Source organism: Schistocerca gregaria, chromosome 3 (assembly GCF_023897955.1).
Source record: "Schistocerca gregaria isolate iqSchGreg1 chromosome 3, iqSchGreg1.2, whole genome shotgun sequence".
Classification (NCBI taxonomy): domain Eukaryota; kingdom Metazoa; phylum Arthropoda; class Insecta; order Orthoptera; family Acrididae; genus Schistocerca; species Schistocerca gregaria.
The window spans coordinates 192,532,230-192,548,481 of record NC_064922.1 but is presented as its reverse complement, the minus strand read 5'-3'; the positions used below and the strand labels follow the sequence as shown (position 1 = coordinate 192,548,481).

Sequence of the window (16,252 nt, the reverse complement as noted above, 5' to 3'; positions counted from 1 at the left end):
AAGGCATTCACCAAAATGAAATAAAATTTTTGTTTTTGTAGTACCTTTCTCATTTCATTTTCTTAATCCTGCAGTGACACACATATTGCACAGTTCTTTTTCTTTCCACATAGAACTGTTTTATATTTGTGTCCTGTATCATGCTCTTCATTAATTTCCAAAATAACATTTCATTTGAAAATAAAGTGGCAATAAATTGTCTATTACACATTGATAATAAGTCACAACTCTTCTCCTTCATGTTCCAGAGGCATTGCATGAGGCAGGTGAAAATTCTGTATTTATTTAAAAAGAAATTAAAAAAAAGAAAAAGGTAATAAATAGATAATGTCAAAAGTCTTTCCATTTTCGATCAGCTAATTTTTTTTTTTTTTTTTTTTTTTTTTTTTTTTTTTTTTTTTTTTTTATATAGATCTTGTGTTTCTTGGGTAAAATGGTGGACCCGTATCTCTTTGAAAGTTGTGAAACGATAAACAAAATCAGCAGTAGAGGGATCATTGAGTAACAGACAGGCGTAATGAAAAGACTGTTCAGTGAGTATATGTGCCACAGGAAGGTAAAGAAAATAAAATGCGAGAGTGAAGAAGGAAGTGTGACCAATTTGAAGGTCTGGGGATAATTATATTGTCAGGAAGAAAGTGGGACAGAATATGCTGTATCAACAATCCATGTGGTCATGTAGCTATCCATGTGGCCATGTAACTATATGTTGAGCACGTATGGTTTGGAAGATGACAGTAAAACGTATCAAAGAAGAGAAAGGTAAGAAAGGGCACTAAGTAAATACATGAGTTAGAGATTAGCAACAGAGGAAAACAGCACTGGGCTGTGGGACAGAAGAAAAGCCGCTGGGAAAAATGAACACTGGAAAGGCCAGGATGGTATAACAACAGTTGTTGTTCCAAATACACAAAATCAGTTGTATATTTAAAACAGTCCAAACATTGTTGAGAAATTTGTTTCAGTTTTTTGTTTTCATCAGCATTTAACATATGTATCACCGAAAGCTCTCTCAAAGGAAAGTCTTCATGTAAAATATACTGTACAGTTTGTGTTAAAAAGCTTAGTGTGACAGCTCATTCTGACCTCAGTAATCACCAATTGGTCTATATCATATTGTACACATTCTCCATTATTTTTATTTGTGGTTGCAATTTTGAGAGTCCTTTTCACATGTACGATCTGCAAGAGAAGTAAGCCAGGCCCATTCCTAGTTTGCTAAAAATGAAGGAAGAAGATAACCAGGCTCTCAGACTTTCACAAACTCTAGATAAATTTGTGGTGCTAATAAAATCAGTAGCCAATTGAATGAAACATGTTCAGCGCTATTACTTGAAAAAGCATATAAAGAAATCTATTCCATAGATGTTTACTTTTATAAATTATTTCACCACATTTAGCAAAAGTACAAAAACAAAATGTCATTGATGTCAAAGCTAATTCTGCACCATTCAGCAAACTTTCCACCTTATGTAGGTTTGCACATGAATGGTTCTGAGGAATGTAGATCATAAGGACATGGATGCCATTGTACTTACATGGTGGAATTTTCCATCATCTCTTAATATGATTAGAGCATTTCAGAATTTCACTAGTCTGCAAATATCTGTTTTCTGTCTCAAAGAACATTGTTCAAGCACTGAAAGAGACCATACATGTTTGTAATGCCAGCACTAACACTTCAGTTCATTGTCAGACAAATGAACAAGAAATGGAACACTTACTTTTTGGTGTCTACGGAAGCACAAAAAACATAAAAACTTTCTGGAACAATGTGAAACCAATATGCACTGAGGAGCCAAAACATTATGAACCCATGTTTAATAGTGTGTTGGTCCATCTTTGGAACATAATACAGCAGTGATTCTTTGTGGCGTGGATTTGAAACGTCCTGGGTAGTTTTTAAGAAGGATGAGGCACCAGATGTCTATACACAGGTCACATAGTTCCTGTAAATGACAAACCAATTATATGTGAGTTCAGAGCTGGAGCTCAGTGGTGTACCAGGTTTTTTCCATTGGGTTCAGATCAGGTGAATTTGGTGGCTAAGATGACATTGAGTTCATTATCAAGCTCCTCAAACCATTGTATATTCTAACATCAGGTAGGCACGAAAGGATGCAGGCAGTCCACAATAATGTACCCGTAGTCCATGGCTATCATTGTACCATAGATTAGTACCACTGGTCCCATGGAATCCCAAGTGAATGCCCCGCCTCCTCCCCACTCTGCCACTGCTGCCGCTTAAATAATGTAATATTGCTCCCACCAGCTTGCATCCGTGGGTGCATGTCTCAAACTGCTGTTTGCCTATCATGCCATATCGGGTCACAACCATTGACCTGGTGTAACAAGAAGTGTAATTCACGTGACCAGGTGACATGTTTCCATAGATTGATGGCACAGTGTTTATGGTCTTATGCCCACTGCAATTGTAATTTATATAGCACGCCAACCTCCAACCTGAACATGCTGTGATGAGCTGTAGACTTTTAATTCAGATGCTCATTTCCAGGTGCCCTGCCATAACAATCTGCCCATTGTCAGAGTCCCTTATCTTGGTGGATTTTCCTGTTATCGGCATGTGTCATCACTAAAATGTTTCTCATTTTATCTCTGCTCCACTTATTTACTTTCTAAATGTGTCATGTGTCTGCAGTGCCATGAGACTGCATTCTGTCTTATGGCATATAAAGTCTTGGCTCATCAGTTTATAGTCTTATCTTTGATATTGTAGGGCATTAATGAGGGAACACAGAAACAGTAGAATACGATTGGCACGATGATAGCTAATGGGTGGAATGGAGGATGAGGTGATTGTGATGGCATTATTGACGGTATGCTGTGTTGCACAAAATACCCAGTTTTTCCAATAAAACTTGAGTGGAGACACTGCTTTTGGAATTCATTCAACTGAAATTCTAAATGCAGACACAAATTGTGTATGTCCTGTAGTGTGACCCAGTGCTTCAGTTTCCTGTAGTACGCTCCTTATCTTTTAGTTAATATTTATTATTAAGCAGTAAATGTTTAACTGTAGGAGGATGTGATAGAGTAAAAAGAAAGTTCAAAATTCAACACTAATAGGTTGCATTGTTACTGTAAATAATGTAAACTATAGTCTTGTTCAATAGAAATTATAATTTAATGAGAAATAATTGTTCTGGTGTGTCAGAGACTGAAGAAAACTGTGCAACTTTTTTCAGAATGCTGACCTTCCTGTTTCTACAACCTTCGCTGGGGGTCTTCGATATGCAGCTTCGTACAGTCCACACCTTCGTCGCTCATTACCAAATATGGCTCATCCAATGAGTACAGAGCCAGCCAAAATTTACCCATATCACTTGCTTCAAATTACAAATTACCGGCTTCCAGCAGATGTAGATAGACTCAACCTAGAGGTATGTGTGGTTTTTCACTCTTGTTCAAATACATTATATCTATAATAAAATAGCCTATTACATATTTCTTTATTGTCATTGGAGAGGTTATTTTTGTACAGTGTTTAACAAACGAAAGGAAAGGAACTCTGCAATTCAAAATAGTGAGAAAATATTTCTACTCAGAAAGTGGCACTAAACATATGTTTCTCATATGTTCCAACCATAACAGATTAGCATTTTCCCATATTTGTTGTCCTTGTCACAAAAATTTTTCACACATTTTAATTTTTCGTAGAATTATCATGTGAGCAAAACAGTCTGAACTGCAGTAATGTTGCCACATAGTAGAGACAGTGAAGTGACAGTAATCAGCAGCTAGCCACCAGATTTTTCCAATGCTGTCCAATAGGGCAGGGAAATCCCTGGGTGCCCATCAGGGCATCTTTCGGCAGGTGTAGTTAGTATAGGCTACACAACACACAGACCAATTGTATGCATTCTATTAAAGCATGAGCCTCTTGCCTATACCTGCCTGTGTGCACTTAGTCAGGGCTGAATGACTGCACAGCTATCGCCCAACTGCCTGACTTCTGTGCACCAGCAGTTTGGCCACCGCTGCCTGTGGGTGGGCATTTTAAGTGGAGAAATTTGTTATAGACATCAAAAAACTTTTGATTGCTGTTTCCAGCACAAGCACAGTTCAGTTTATTACAGTTAAAGTTTCACTGTTCTGATTATGTTGTTTGCATGGAAATCTCTCTTCATTCATGTATCTCCAGCACAAGTTTCCTGATGAAGAAGTATTACCCATTTTAGAGAATTCAGACACAAAATCATAAATTAATTAGTTTGATAATGGCAGTGATTAAGTGCCAGAAATAGTAATTTTGTGAATGAAGAGGACGTGATACAGAAGGGTGTGTTGCTGTAACTGAAGCAACCCATGTACTTAATGCCGTTCAGTGGATTGGCAGTTGTGTTATTGCTTTTTGATTTCCTAAACAATTTTACTGTAACTACAGATGCTGGAAAAAATAATTACATTTTTTATTTGCCCACAGTCAAAGTTTAGACACGTTAATCTAGTGAATGATGTGTGATTGCACATTTTGTGGATCACATTGTGAAATAAAAGAATGCTGCTGAGAACTTATCAGATCTCTTGTGTTAACAACTGGCTGACACCAGTTGAACTGTTAACCAGATGTCTGTCATTTAGTATATGGTGGTGTAACTTAGTAGCTCCTCCATTAAAAATGTTGCCTATGTTCATTTCATTGCTGTATCAGGCAATTTGTGACATGCTAATTACAAAAAGATCTACACGCTTCACAGAATTTAACTTCAAAATGTTCATTAAAAATTTCTATAGCATCATGTAACAGTACTGACACCACAAAATCTGCGACATCACTGACTCTCCCATGGCTACTGCCACTGGCACTTAGGTAAAGTTACAATCACAGAATTCATGTTATGTACTAGATCATTACAAATTACATTAAAATTTTACAATTCTGGATTGGTAAATAGTAAATTCACATGCATTTTTGTATGAACTATTGCGTGTGATAATAATTTAACAGAATTTCATAGGCTAACTTGCATAAACATAACACTGTACTTGCCTGAACAAGGCTGTACATAAAAATATTAATTACTTAAACATTATGTAAAAGTAGATACTCCTAGCATGTTTTTGTGGTAATTTTGGTACTTATTTGATACATTTGTTACTTATAGTACCAGTATATGAAATATCAGTAAGTGTGCTATTTACATTACATGGCAACTATGAAGATCTCTACAGTACAGTGTTCAGGCAAATATATCAGGGGGGGGGGGGAGGGGGGTGAGAGGAGAGGAGAGACTAGACAATGAGTGGCTTGGTTGATAAAATGCCGAACTGTCTTGTTTCATATGAAGAGCATTGGTACAAAACAGCAAAGTTATGTGGGTACTGCAGTTTGTGACAGAACTGCATCGATCTGTTTTTAATGTATCGTCCCATTCTGCTACATTACACAATATTGCACGATGGCCACTTCTTATTGCAAGCAGCTGTGGGGACAGATTCATCAGTATTGCAAGAAGTATGGAGTTGAGATTGCTTTATTATTATTATTATTATTATTATTATTATTATTATTATTTACCTGTCATACAGCACTTCTGTGGTTGTGATCCTGGTGCTGGTCGAGGGGGGTGGTGGTGGTGGTGGTGGTGGTGGTAGTAGTAGTAGGTGGTCACATCTGCTGAAATAGTGGAATGCTGGGGCAGCCCCATAGTGGCTATGGTATCAGTGCCGTACCTGACACAAGTCAGAAGTCAGCTGCGTAGCGAAGCGAGGGTTATGGCTCCATGGCACAAAGTAGCTAGTGAGAAGCGCACAGGCTGTCAGAGTCAAACTCGAGAGCATCGGAGACTGGCTGGGATGTCAGCCAACGGCAGGCACCGTGTTGTTTCACCTCAGACGATCCAGTTTGAAGCCTGGAACCAGTGTGACTGGCCGACAGCTCAGAGATAGGCAGTTTCGCCTATTGGTGTCACTGCTCATTGAGTCAGTAGCAGCTTACCTGCACATTTGGCTGATGACTGGGACAGATACTGTGCCAAAGGAATGTTGCTATAGGCTGTGCAGGGAGGATTTGTACTTGCTCACACTGTGTGTGTTACAGCAGTAGCCAGACACTCATAACATTGGAAATAGACATAGGCTATATGAGCTCAACCGAGATTAAGAAGGTCCTTAGGTCAAAATTCTCATTACTGCCACTCGGTGCTAGCATCCATTATGTTGGAACAACTGTTTGCGCTATGTTCCCATCCTTTTCTACTAACAGCTTGGCAAAGGAACCAAGTATGGTGGAATCGAAGTTAGCATTCAGATGGGTTTGGGTCTTCAATGGCAGGATTTCAAAAGGATTATCAGGTAGGTGCAGCAGAGGCTATGTAAAGTTCAGAAACACAGTCCCTGTTATTGTTGCTGGCAGCTGAAAAGTTGGTCTCAAGATGTCACTTTGAGTCCCATTCACTGTATGTCTGAAATAATCTGCATAAATATTGTCAGATCTAGATAAGATTTCAAAGTGGTGCAGAAATTGGAAACTTGCTTTAAATGTTCGTAATGTAATTGTGCAACTCACAAAATGAAAAAATGTAGTATCCTATGATTATAATATCAATGAGTCACTGTTGGAATACGCCAACTCATACAAATAATTGGGTGTAACACTTTGTAGGGGTATGAACTGGAGTGATGACGTAGGCTCAGTCACGGGTAAAACAGGTGATAGAATCTGGTTTATTGATAGAATGCTGGGGAAGTGCAATCAGTCTACAAAGGAGATTGCTTACAAATCACTTGTGTGACTGGCCTTAGTATGTTTAAGTGTGTGGGACCTGTACCAAATAGGACTCACTGAGGATATTGAATGTGTACAGAGAAGGGCAGCATGAGTGGTCGGGCACAGGTTTGTTTTATCCATGGGAGAGTGCCACGGAGATACTGAAGAGACTGAACTGGCAGATTATTGAAGACAGATGTAAACTATCCTGAGAAAAAGTCTACTAAGAAAGTTCCAAGAACCTACATTAAAAGATGACTGTAAAAATATACTACAACCTCTTATGTATCACTCACATAGGGATCGCGAGAATAAGATCAGAATAATTACAACATGCAGAGAGGCATTCCCTCTCATTCTTCCCTTGCTCTACACATGAATGGAACGGCTAGAAACCCCATGTTACAATGGAACCTACCTTCTGCCATGCACTTCAAGTGGCTTGCTTAATATAGATGTAAATGTAGGTATCCTGCTGTTCTGTAAATCCAATCTTGTTCCCCTTAAGTGTTTTTGCTCGTAGTGTGGTTATAGCTATGACTGAGTCACACACTGGTGTCACCCCGTGACAATATTTGTGTATTATAAGAATTGCAGAAAGCTCTGTGGGCACCCACCAGTGTTCCTGTGAGGAATGGTTCCATTTCAATTGTCCCCCAGGGTAGTTTGTAACACCGTGGAGGGGCATACTGTAATCCATTCTCTTTGGTATTGGTGTAGCTCTTCTGCTGTCATTAATGCATGAGTCTTGTTACCCAGTGTGACTAACAGAATTTATTTTATTTTGATGTGTACAAATTAACCTAAAGTCCCCCATTTTACTGAATATGGGTGTATTGCATAGAATTATTATTTGCCTTTAGTGCCAAATACTCTGGTTGCCCTGTAGTGTTAGTTTTGTTGGGCTATCTCATGATCTCACTGCATATGCAAGGTATGACAGAGTGCATGGATGTAGAGTGCTTCCTTTGTCATGCCATCTTCATTTCTTTTATTGTCGCCTTTTTCATGGCCAGTAATGTGAAGCCTCAAGTGTACCCTGATAGGTTCAAATACACTCCATGTGCATGACTTTTGTGTGAGTAGGGAGTTGTTACTTCATATTTACAAGTGAAGTCATCTTAACCATTTTGAACAGACCTCAATAATAAGCATTAATTTGATTTTTAACTTTCCCCTTTTGGGTGTAAAGGATTGTCAACATCACCCATTGTCCTACACATTATATAAGCAATTTGGTATTTCATTGTCCTATTTGTTCCTACTGTTATAGGGCCTTCGTGTTAACTCTCTGCACTTGGTGCACTGTTTGTAAAGTTTTTGTAAAATTCTGTACTGATGCACGTTTATTCTGCACCCTGGGTTTAACTCTCTCGATTGGTGATGGCATTTTCAGTCCATACGTTACCTAGTACGAGAATAGCCCCCCTACTCTCATGAATTTTTGAACTGTGTGTAGCATCTACATGAGGTAATAGTGCATCACAGTTACAATGGTGACCATTGACATAGTGACTCAACACCTTCTCCATTATCTTGTTAATCTGTTCTGTTTTGCCATTTGTTTGGAGTTATACCACACTTAGTCTTAATTTATAAATTTGTAACAAATGACAAAGGTGTGTTGTCAGTTCTGACACAAAGTTAGTACCATGGTCTATACAAAAAGACTCAGGAGGTCTGAAGATTAATAACCAATTGCTAAACTTTTCTTGCAAACGGCCTTGCCACAGTGGTAACACCAATTCCCATCAGTTCAGCGTAGTTAAGCGCTTTTGGGATGGGCTAGCACTTGGATGGGTGACCATCTGGTCTGCCAAGCACTGTTGGCAAGCGGGGTGCACTCAGCCCTTATGAGGCAAACTGAGGAGCTATTTGATTGAGAAGTAGCAGCTCCGGTCTTGTAAACTGACATATGGCTGTGAGAGCAGTGTGCTGACGTGCCCCTCCATATCCACATCTAGTGATGCGTGTGAGCTGAGGATGGCACGGCAGCCAGTTGGTACCGTTGGGCCTTCCAAGGCATATTCGGACAGGTTTTAGTTTTTTAACTTTGCCTTGCCCCACTGTGTTGGCTTACTGATTTAGGAAAGTAACATTTCTACAAAACTGATCTATTATTGTTCTCACACAATAATTTCTTGCCAGCATCTACCTGAAAGGTTTTAAGATGGCCAAACCAATCATCTCAGATGGTTTGGTGACCTCCAGTAACCTCTGCAGTGGAATAAGGTGATCACTTAATTCGGCATGCTGTGTACATGGTACACAGTTCTTTACATACTGAACTACACCTTGCTTATGTGTTCGTCACCAATATTTTTCAGCTAGATGTTGCTCTGTTGTTCTACAGTGGCAGTGTGCTGCTAATACATGATCATGAGCATGTTTCCACGTTTCGCTTCGCAACATAGGAGGTACCAGAATACGAGATCCGAGTTTTCTTTGTCTGCATAAAACTCTGTTATGTGAGATGAATTGTGCTTGCATTGCAAATAGCTTCCACTCTTCATCATCTGCTTGCACTTTCTATTAATCTGAAGAGGTAGAGCCAAACTGTTCTGTCACACAAACTTTCCCACTTAGGTCATGTGCATTTCTGTATGACTCACCAGGTTGATGGAGCACTTCCAAATCTAATTCACTGAATTTTAGTACCCAGTGCATTAAACAGCTCATTCGATCTTCAGAACCTAATAGCTATCTCAGCACTGTATGATCCATTTTGACCTTGAATTTTCTCCCCTACAAATAACATATAAAATATTTTATGCCATATATAAGATTTAACTTCTCTTTCTCCATTGTAGAATAGTTCTTTCCTGCCCTGTTCAACTATCTTGAGGTGCAGGCAACTGGATGTTCTGCCCTGTCCAGTTCCTGACGTAATGTATAGCTGAGCACGGTTTTCTGCATTGCATGACAGCACGAATTACTTCTCATAATATGGGAAACAAATATCGATCCAGATGTTGACAGTTCTTTCAACCAAATGAATGGATCCTTGTACACCACTGACCAATTAAACTTGCCGACCATGCTATTTCTGCAAATTGCTGTCCAGACTTCCAGTAATGATTCGCTAGGCCGAAGAAAGGCTGAAATTCCTTCCCTGTCCACAATGACAGAAAGTCCTGTATGGCTTTTATTATCCTTGTGTCTGTCAGGATTACTTTGCAGCTAATTACATGCCCCAAATACTGTATTTCTTCCAGTGTGTCTGTAACTTTCTTAATAATAATACCCTCTTGCAGCCTTAAGTTAAAAGAAATCTTCCAACACTAGTTGCAGTTGATGGAGCATATGGTGTGGCTTACACAACACAGGCTGTTTATTCTCAGTTGAGATTCTATGCTATGTCTCTGTGGTCACTAGCAGAGACTCAAGAGAATCCTTATTTTCTAAAAATAATTGCTCCATTGATATCCTCTCAGCTCCTTCCAAGTGCACTACCATCTCTCATAATGCAGCTAAAGTGGCAACCTCCAAGTTATGGTCCAAATTTGCTCTGTATATATTCTCCTTCTATGAGGTCTCCAAATAGGTGGCAATCATCCATTGGACAGTTCCACATCTGCCATCCCAGAACTACCTATCCCCGACAGGTGCAGCCTGCTCATCCCCAGACTCGTGTATGCAAACAACACTCCTGCATATAAAACACAGGTTTGTATCTAATTTCTCTGCTATGTACGGTATGTTTACCAGCAATTAGTTCGTACACTCAGCCACAGTAGTTTTCTCATACCTTGCGGTACTTTATCGCACAAATTGATCCTCAATGGCTGTGCATACAGTCTGTGTAGTTTGTCTTACACTAGGGATGAACCTTGTGGCAATATGGCACTATTGGCAGTTTCCCTCAGATGCAATGATGTCCCATTGAGTTCTTCTATACACTGATCAAGGTCAGTTCTAGTGTGATGTTCAAGTAAGAAATCTAACCCTAAGTCTATGCAGTAACCATCCATCACCGATATGAAATCCCCAGATTTTTTTTTTTTTCCAGGCCAAAACTCACCACCACTGAACCCAGCAAAAGCAGATCATTTCCACCAACTCCACTTAGCCTACATTGTGGTGGGCCCAATCTCCTATTCTCCATGATGCCCAAACTTTTCATGAACACCTGTGAAACCATGTTCAACAAAAAAATTATACTGTCTTCCATCCACGAAGCCTGTGAGCAAAATCCTGCCATTGCACACATTTTGCTTGTCCTTGTATTTACTGGGAGTGACACAGGGTAGCTCCAGAGCCCCAGTGTTGTTCAACAGCAACACATCATCACGGCTAGGCTTGAACCAGCAATCCATGAACTACACCAGATTCACAGTCTATGCTGCCAATTCCACTACATGTCTGTTGTGTATTTGTACATCAACTGTACAAAATACAGTCCCTTGGAATATTTTAAAGCTGATTTTTTTTCTGTAAGTCTATGAAAAACATAAGAAATACCTATTGCCTGACACTTCTTAACTGTGTTCCACACATGTATTTCACTGTGGAGCAGGAAGCAGCCTCAGCCATTTCCATACTGTGTATTAACAGTGCAACAATCAGAGCACAACAGTGCAGACTTACTGTACATGATTTTTTAAATAGAAAATACATAGCCAACGCATGATTAAATAAAATGTTGTTGGCTGTTAATACATTACAATACCTTAAAGTTTCATTTAACATAACATAATAACAACATATCTAATACATAAGTAGGATCTGCTTCCAAGAAAGTGACAAACATAAGTATACCTGTGTTATTTCTTCTGACAAATCATCATGTTTGTGTTTGTTTGCATCAGGTTTATTCTTATGATGAACAACACTGCTCAGTGAGGCTGCAGTAGGTTAGTTGCACATCTGACTTGTGACAGTGACGGAGATTGCGCCAGTCGAATTTGTGGCACAGAAGGAATGTTGCTACTGGCTGAGCTGGGAGCATTTATACTTGCTCCAGCTAGGTGCATCATAACAGAGTAGCTAGGTGCTCCTGTCACCTATCTGGCTGTGGAAATACCATGTTGTGCCACTACATGTAGCAATCAATCCTGCTGCCCCTCCCCCCCAAAACACACACACACACACACACACACACACACACACACACACACACACACCCACCCTTCCCCCCTGCCCAAGCAGCTGGCTGCAGATTTAAATCAGTGGTCCTCACATGCTTGATGGGTTACACAGGTCTACCTGAAATTGACACTGAAACATTCTGTATGTAGATAAAATTAATTATATAAATAAAGTAGAAAGAAACATTCCACATGGGAAAAATATATTAAAAACAAAGATTCCATGACTTACCAAACGGGAAAGTGCTGGTAGATAGGCATAATAAAAACACACACACACAAAATTTCGAGCTTTCGCAACCCATGGCTGCTTTGTCAGGAAAGAGGGAAGGAGAGGGAAAGATGAAAGGATGTGGATTTTAAGGGAGAGGGTAAGGAGTCATTCCAATTCCGGGAGCGGAAAGACTTACCTTAGAGGGAAAAAAAGGACAGGTATACACACACACACACACACAAGCAGACATATTTACAGGCAAAGAGTTTGGGTAGAGATGTCAGTCGATGTGGAAGTGCAGAGGCAAAGATGTTGTTGAATGACAGGTGAGGTATGAGTGGCAGCAACTTGAAATTAGCGGAGATTGAGGCCTGGTGGATAAAGGGAAGAGAGGATATATTGAAGGGCAAGTTCCCATCTCCGAAGTTCGGATAGGTTGGTGTTAGTGGGAAGTATCCAGATAACCCGGACAGTGTAACACTGTGCCAAGATGTGCTGGCCATGCATCAAGGCATGTTTAGCCACAGGGTAATCCTCATTACCAACAAACACTGTCTGCCTGTGTCCATTCATGCGAATGGACAGTTTGTTGCTGGTCATTCCCACATAGAAAGCGTCACAGTGTAGGCAGGTTAGTTGGTAAATCACATGGGTGCTTTCACACGTGGCTCTGCCTTTGATCGTGTACACCTTCCGGGTTACAGGACTGGAGTAGGTGGTGGTGGTGGGAGGGTGCATGGGACAGGTTTTACACCGGGGGCGGTTACAAGAGTAGGAGCCAGAGGGTAGGGAAGGTGGTTTGGGGATTTCATATGGATGAACCAAGAGGTTACGAACATTAGGTGGATGGCGGAAAGACACTCTTGGTGGAGTGGGGAGGATTTCATGAAGGATGGATCTCATTTCGGGGCAAGATTTGAGGAAGTCGTATCCCTCCTGGAGAGCCACATTCAGAGTCTGATCCAGTCCTGGGAAGTATCCTGTCACAAGTGGGGCACTTTTGGGGTTCTTCTGTGAGAGGTTCTGGGTTTGAGGGGATGAGGAAGTGGCTCTGGATATTTGCTTCTGTACCAGGTCGGGAGGGTAGTTGCGGGATGCGAAAGCACTTGATCCACATGTGTGCCAACTAGTTAAAGTTTTAGCTCAGTGGGAAAGATGTATACATTGATGAACAGTTACAGCAAAGAAAAACAAGACACAAATATCATCTCGACAACAGATAAAGCCCGTATTTTCATTTTGTATCAAGGAAGGAAAAACACACACTGCTCAGCTCTTTCATTATAAAGTGGCATGAACCAAAGAAGGAGGTGGAAACTGGAAACTGTGATCGCTATAAAGGAATTGATGAAATGATCCGTAAATCTAAAAGTTATGTGTAGGAAATCGCCATTGTGTCTTTTTGGACATAGGAAGTGACAAATAAACAAAAAATAAAATGGAGGGATAATGGACAGTACAGTAACAGACCAACACATGGAAACAAAAGTATTACTTCTGCAGCCTGCTAATGAATTGGAGGTAAAGAACAAAACAGGCAGTTTTAGGGAGAATAGAAAGGAAAAGAGGAAGTTATGAAGAAATGGAAGGAATCCTATATCAGTATCTGCAAAGGCAACAAGTGGAGTGACTTATGTTAATGTTGTAAATTTCTACAGAATATATGTAGAAGTTAATAGTGAATAGCACTATAATGACAGACTTTTAAATATATTTGTGAAATGGAAACAACAGTAAAATTGTCCTGTCCTGAAAAACCTGTTTCGAACAATTTCAGCTGTGGTGCAGTGTCAGCTAATGAAAAGAAAACTACATTTAAATGAACAAGCAGAAGTAATAACACAGTTATTTTGTTCTGATTATTGTACTTAGCTTGAATTTATATGATAAATACAAAGTTTCTATGCTGGAATCAAAGTGGCCTCTTACCACTTATACCTTCCTTCTGTTAATTTGTTGCGTAGTTGTAATGGCTGTAAAAGATAACTTGTACTCTCTTAAGATTAAGATGTTGTGTGTTGCAGTTTTTGTTATGAAAGATGTTGTGTATAACAGTTTTTGTTATGCAGTGTTCTTTCCCAATATGAGACACATATTTTACACCTTCTGTAGTACATAAGGAAATTCATAGCTTGTAACAAGGAAATTGTATCTAAAGTAAAAAATATAATGAGCTACCGTAGTAGGCATGATTGTCTGAATTTTGTTGTTAATCCATGCATTTAATTTACAGCGCCATCTTTCTGACGCTGAGTTTGAAGCTGTGTTCCAGATGTCAAGAGTGGAATTCTACCGCATGCCTCAGTGGCGAAGAAATGATTTAAAACGACGAGCCCGTCTTTTCTGAATTGTTGGCAAATTAAAATTTACTTTATATATTTATATGGTAGCTATTGTCATTACAACAGTTGTGACAATTAATGTAAAGAAAGCAAGATTTTACTCGGGCAGTTTATTGAGGACTCTTAGTGCTCCTTATTTGCTGTATCTGTTTCTGTTTTAATTTGCGGACATAATGTTTGCTTCAAAAGATGTTTGCATCTTAATTTTTGGTAACGATCATTTCATATAAGCATTTGTAAAAGCTGGCATTAATAGATTCTAATTTTATTTGTACTCATAATTTTCACTACCATCACCATTTTCATCAATTAGTAAGTATTACTGAAGACATCACATTTATCATGTTCATTCAGCTTGTTCTGCTACAACTAGTCAGGTATGTTGCTTTGTAGAATATTGAAGGATACAGGACATCACTCAGTGGAACATTTAAATACACATGCTTTATCTATATTGTACATTTAAGTGTAAATATTTTTATTGCTGGAACAGATCCATAATGGTGTCTTGTCAGTGGGAAATTCTTTCAAATATAAAGCTTAGTAAGTGAATTTGTGTGTGGCACAGGTGTGGTCTGTACGCAGCTTACATTGTATTTTAGTTCTCCATTTTATTATTATGTTATGTACCATGTATGCTGTAAAACCAGTTTAACCACTTGAAAATACATGCATTTGCCTTGAAAGTATCGTGTAAAATATGAAAGCACTATTAGCAGTTTGACATAAATAAATGCTGAAATTGGTGCATATCTTATACTAAATAGGTGCTGTCAATTTTGTTGTGCTACGTGAAATGAATCATTCCAGGCAGTCTCCTTTCTCTCTCACTCACTACCTAATGACATTGTCTGCTCTGGGTTATGTATGTTATTTCTGTACCTAATTAGAGTGAAATAACGCACCCTTAGTGAACATTTTATGTTACATTTGTTTCTGATTTGAATTTATGTAAATCTTCACAGGAATATCTCTGTCTTTGTGGTGAGATATCTTTTATTTCATGACACATTTCAGCATGATTCAAATCTGTTTATATCTTCTATATTCTGTTGCTTTTTTACACTGTGGCAGATGTAGCTCCCATAAATTGTAAATGGCTGGACAAATGACTAGATTTCAGGAATAAAAGACTGCATTTTTGTAGACAACTTGCGTCTTTGTACTAATTTTGAAGTACCATTTGAAGGACACTGTGATAGCAGTGAACTTCTGGTGTGTGATTGTTAGAATATGTCTCATTTTGCCTTTACTTTTTAATGATTAAAGTCTTACTAACCTTACCTTGGATTGAGAAACAAACAATAGTATTAATTGCTGTTAATTGGAAGAAAATACATTGTACTACCATTAAAATTGCTTATGTAGAGTGCCTGAATTTCAGTGCCACCCTTTTTTCCTATTTTTACAGTTGTGTAATGCATTATCAAAGGTGGGAATTGTCAGTTGTTTGCTTTGTGGTGCTAGGTGGCATTTTAAAACTGAAATAAAGTATCACTGCTGTATGTGTAAATAAAATAATAATGGTTAATAGTACACAAGAAAGAAATATAACTTAGCCAGTCTTCTGCACAATTCTGTATGGTCTGTGTATATGAAAATAGCAATTAAAATTTTAATTCCTAACTAAAACCTGTAGCTTTGAGAATTCCTCCAACGCAACCAACAGTATTATATGTTCTGTGTTAATAGATAAAGAAAATTGTGCTTATTTATTTAAAGATTTGCCTCCTTTTACTGTGACTTTTCCCATCTATTCATTACAGTATCCACATATAAATACTCAAAGAAACTCGACAACCAAACAGTATTAGATTTCAATTTCATCCATTCTGACTCGAAAAACTATTGTAGTTATGAGACAGATGATGAGGGTCTT

At 38.8% G+C, this 16,252-nt stretch overlaps 1 protein-coding gene across 10 annotated transcripts in view; it reads left to right on the top strand.

The window, feature by feature from the left end:
* Positions 1-16,005, top strand: part of LOC126356289 (actin-binding LIM protein 1) — a 326,791-nt gene extending 310,786 nt beyond the window's left edge. For 8 of the 10 annotated variants that reach the window (XM_050007180.1, XM_050007179.1, XM_050007178.1 and 5 more), the window contains 2 exons: positions 3,207-3,401; positions 14,265-16,005. In XM_050007180.1, coding sequence (XP_049863137.1) covers positions 3,207-3,401; positions 14,265-14,378 — 309 coding nt within the window. In that variant the 3' untranslated portion in view covers positions 14,379-16,005. Of the gene's footprint in view, positions 1-3,206; positions 3,402-14,264 lie in introns of those variants that run through there. The other 2 variants (XM_050007182.1, XM_050007181.1) reach the window with 1 other exon arrangement.
* Positions 16,006-16,252: the final 247 nt, after the last annotated feature.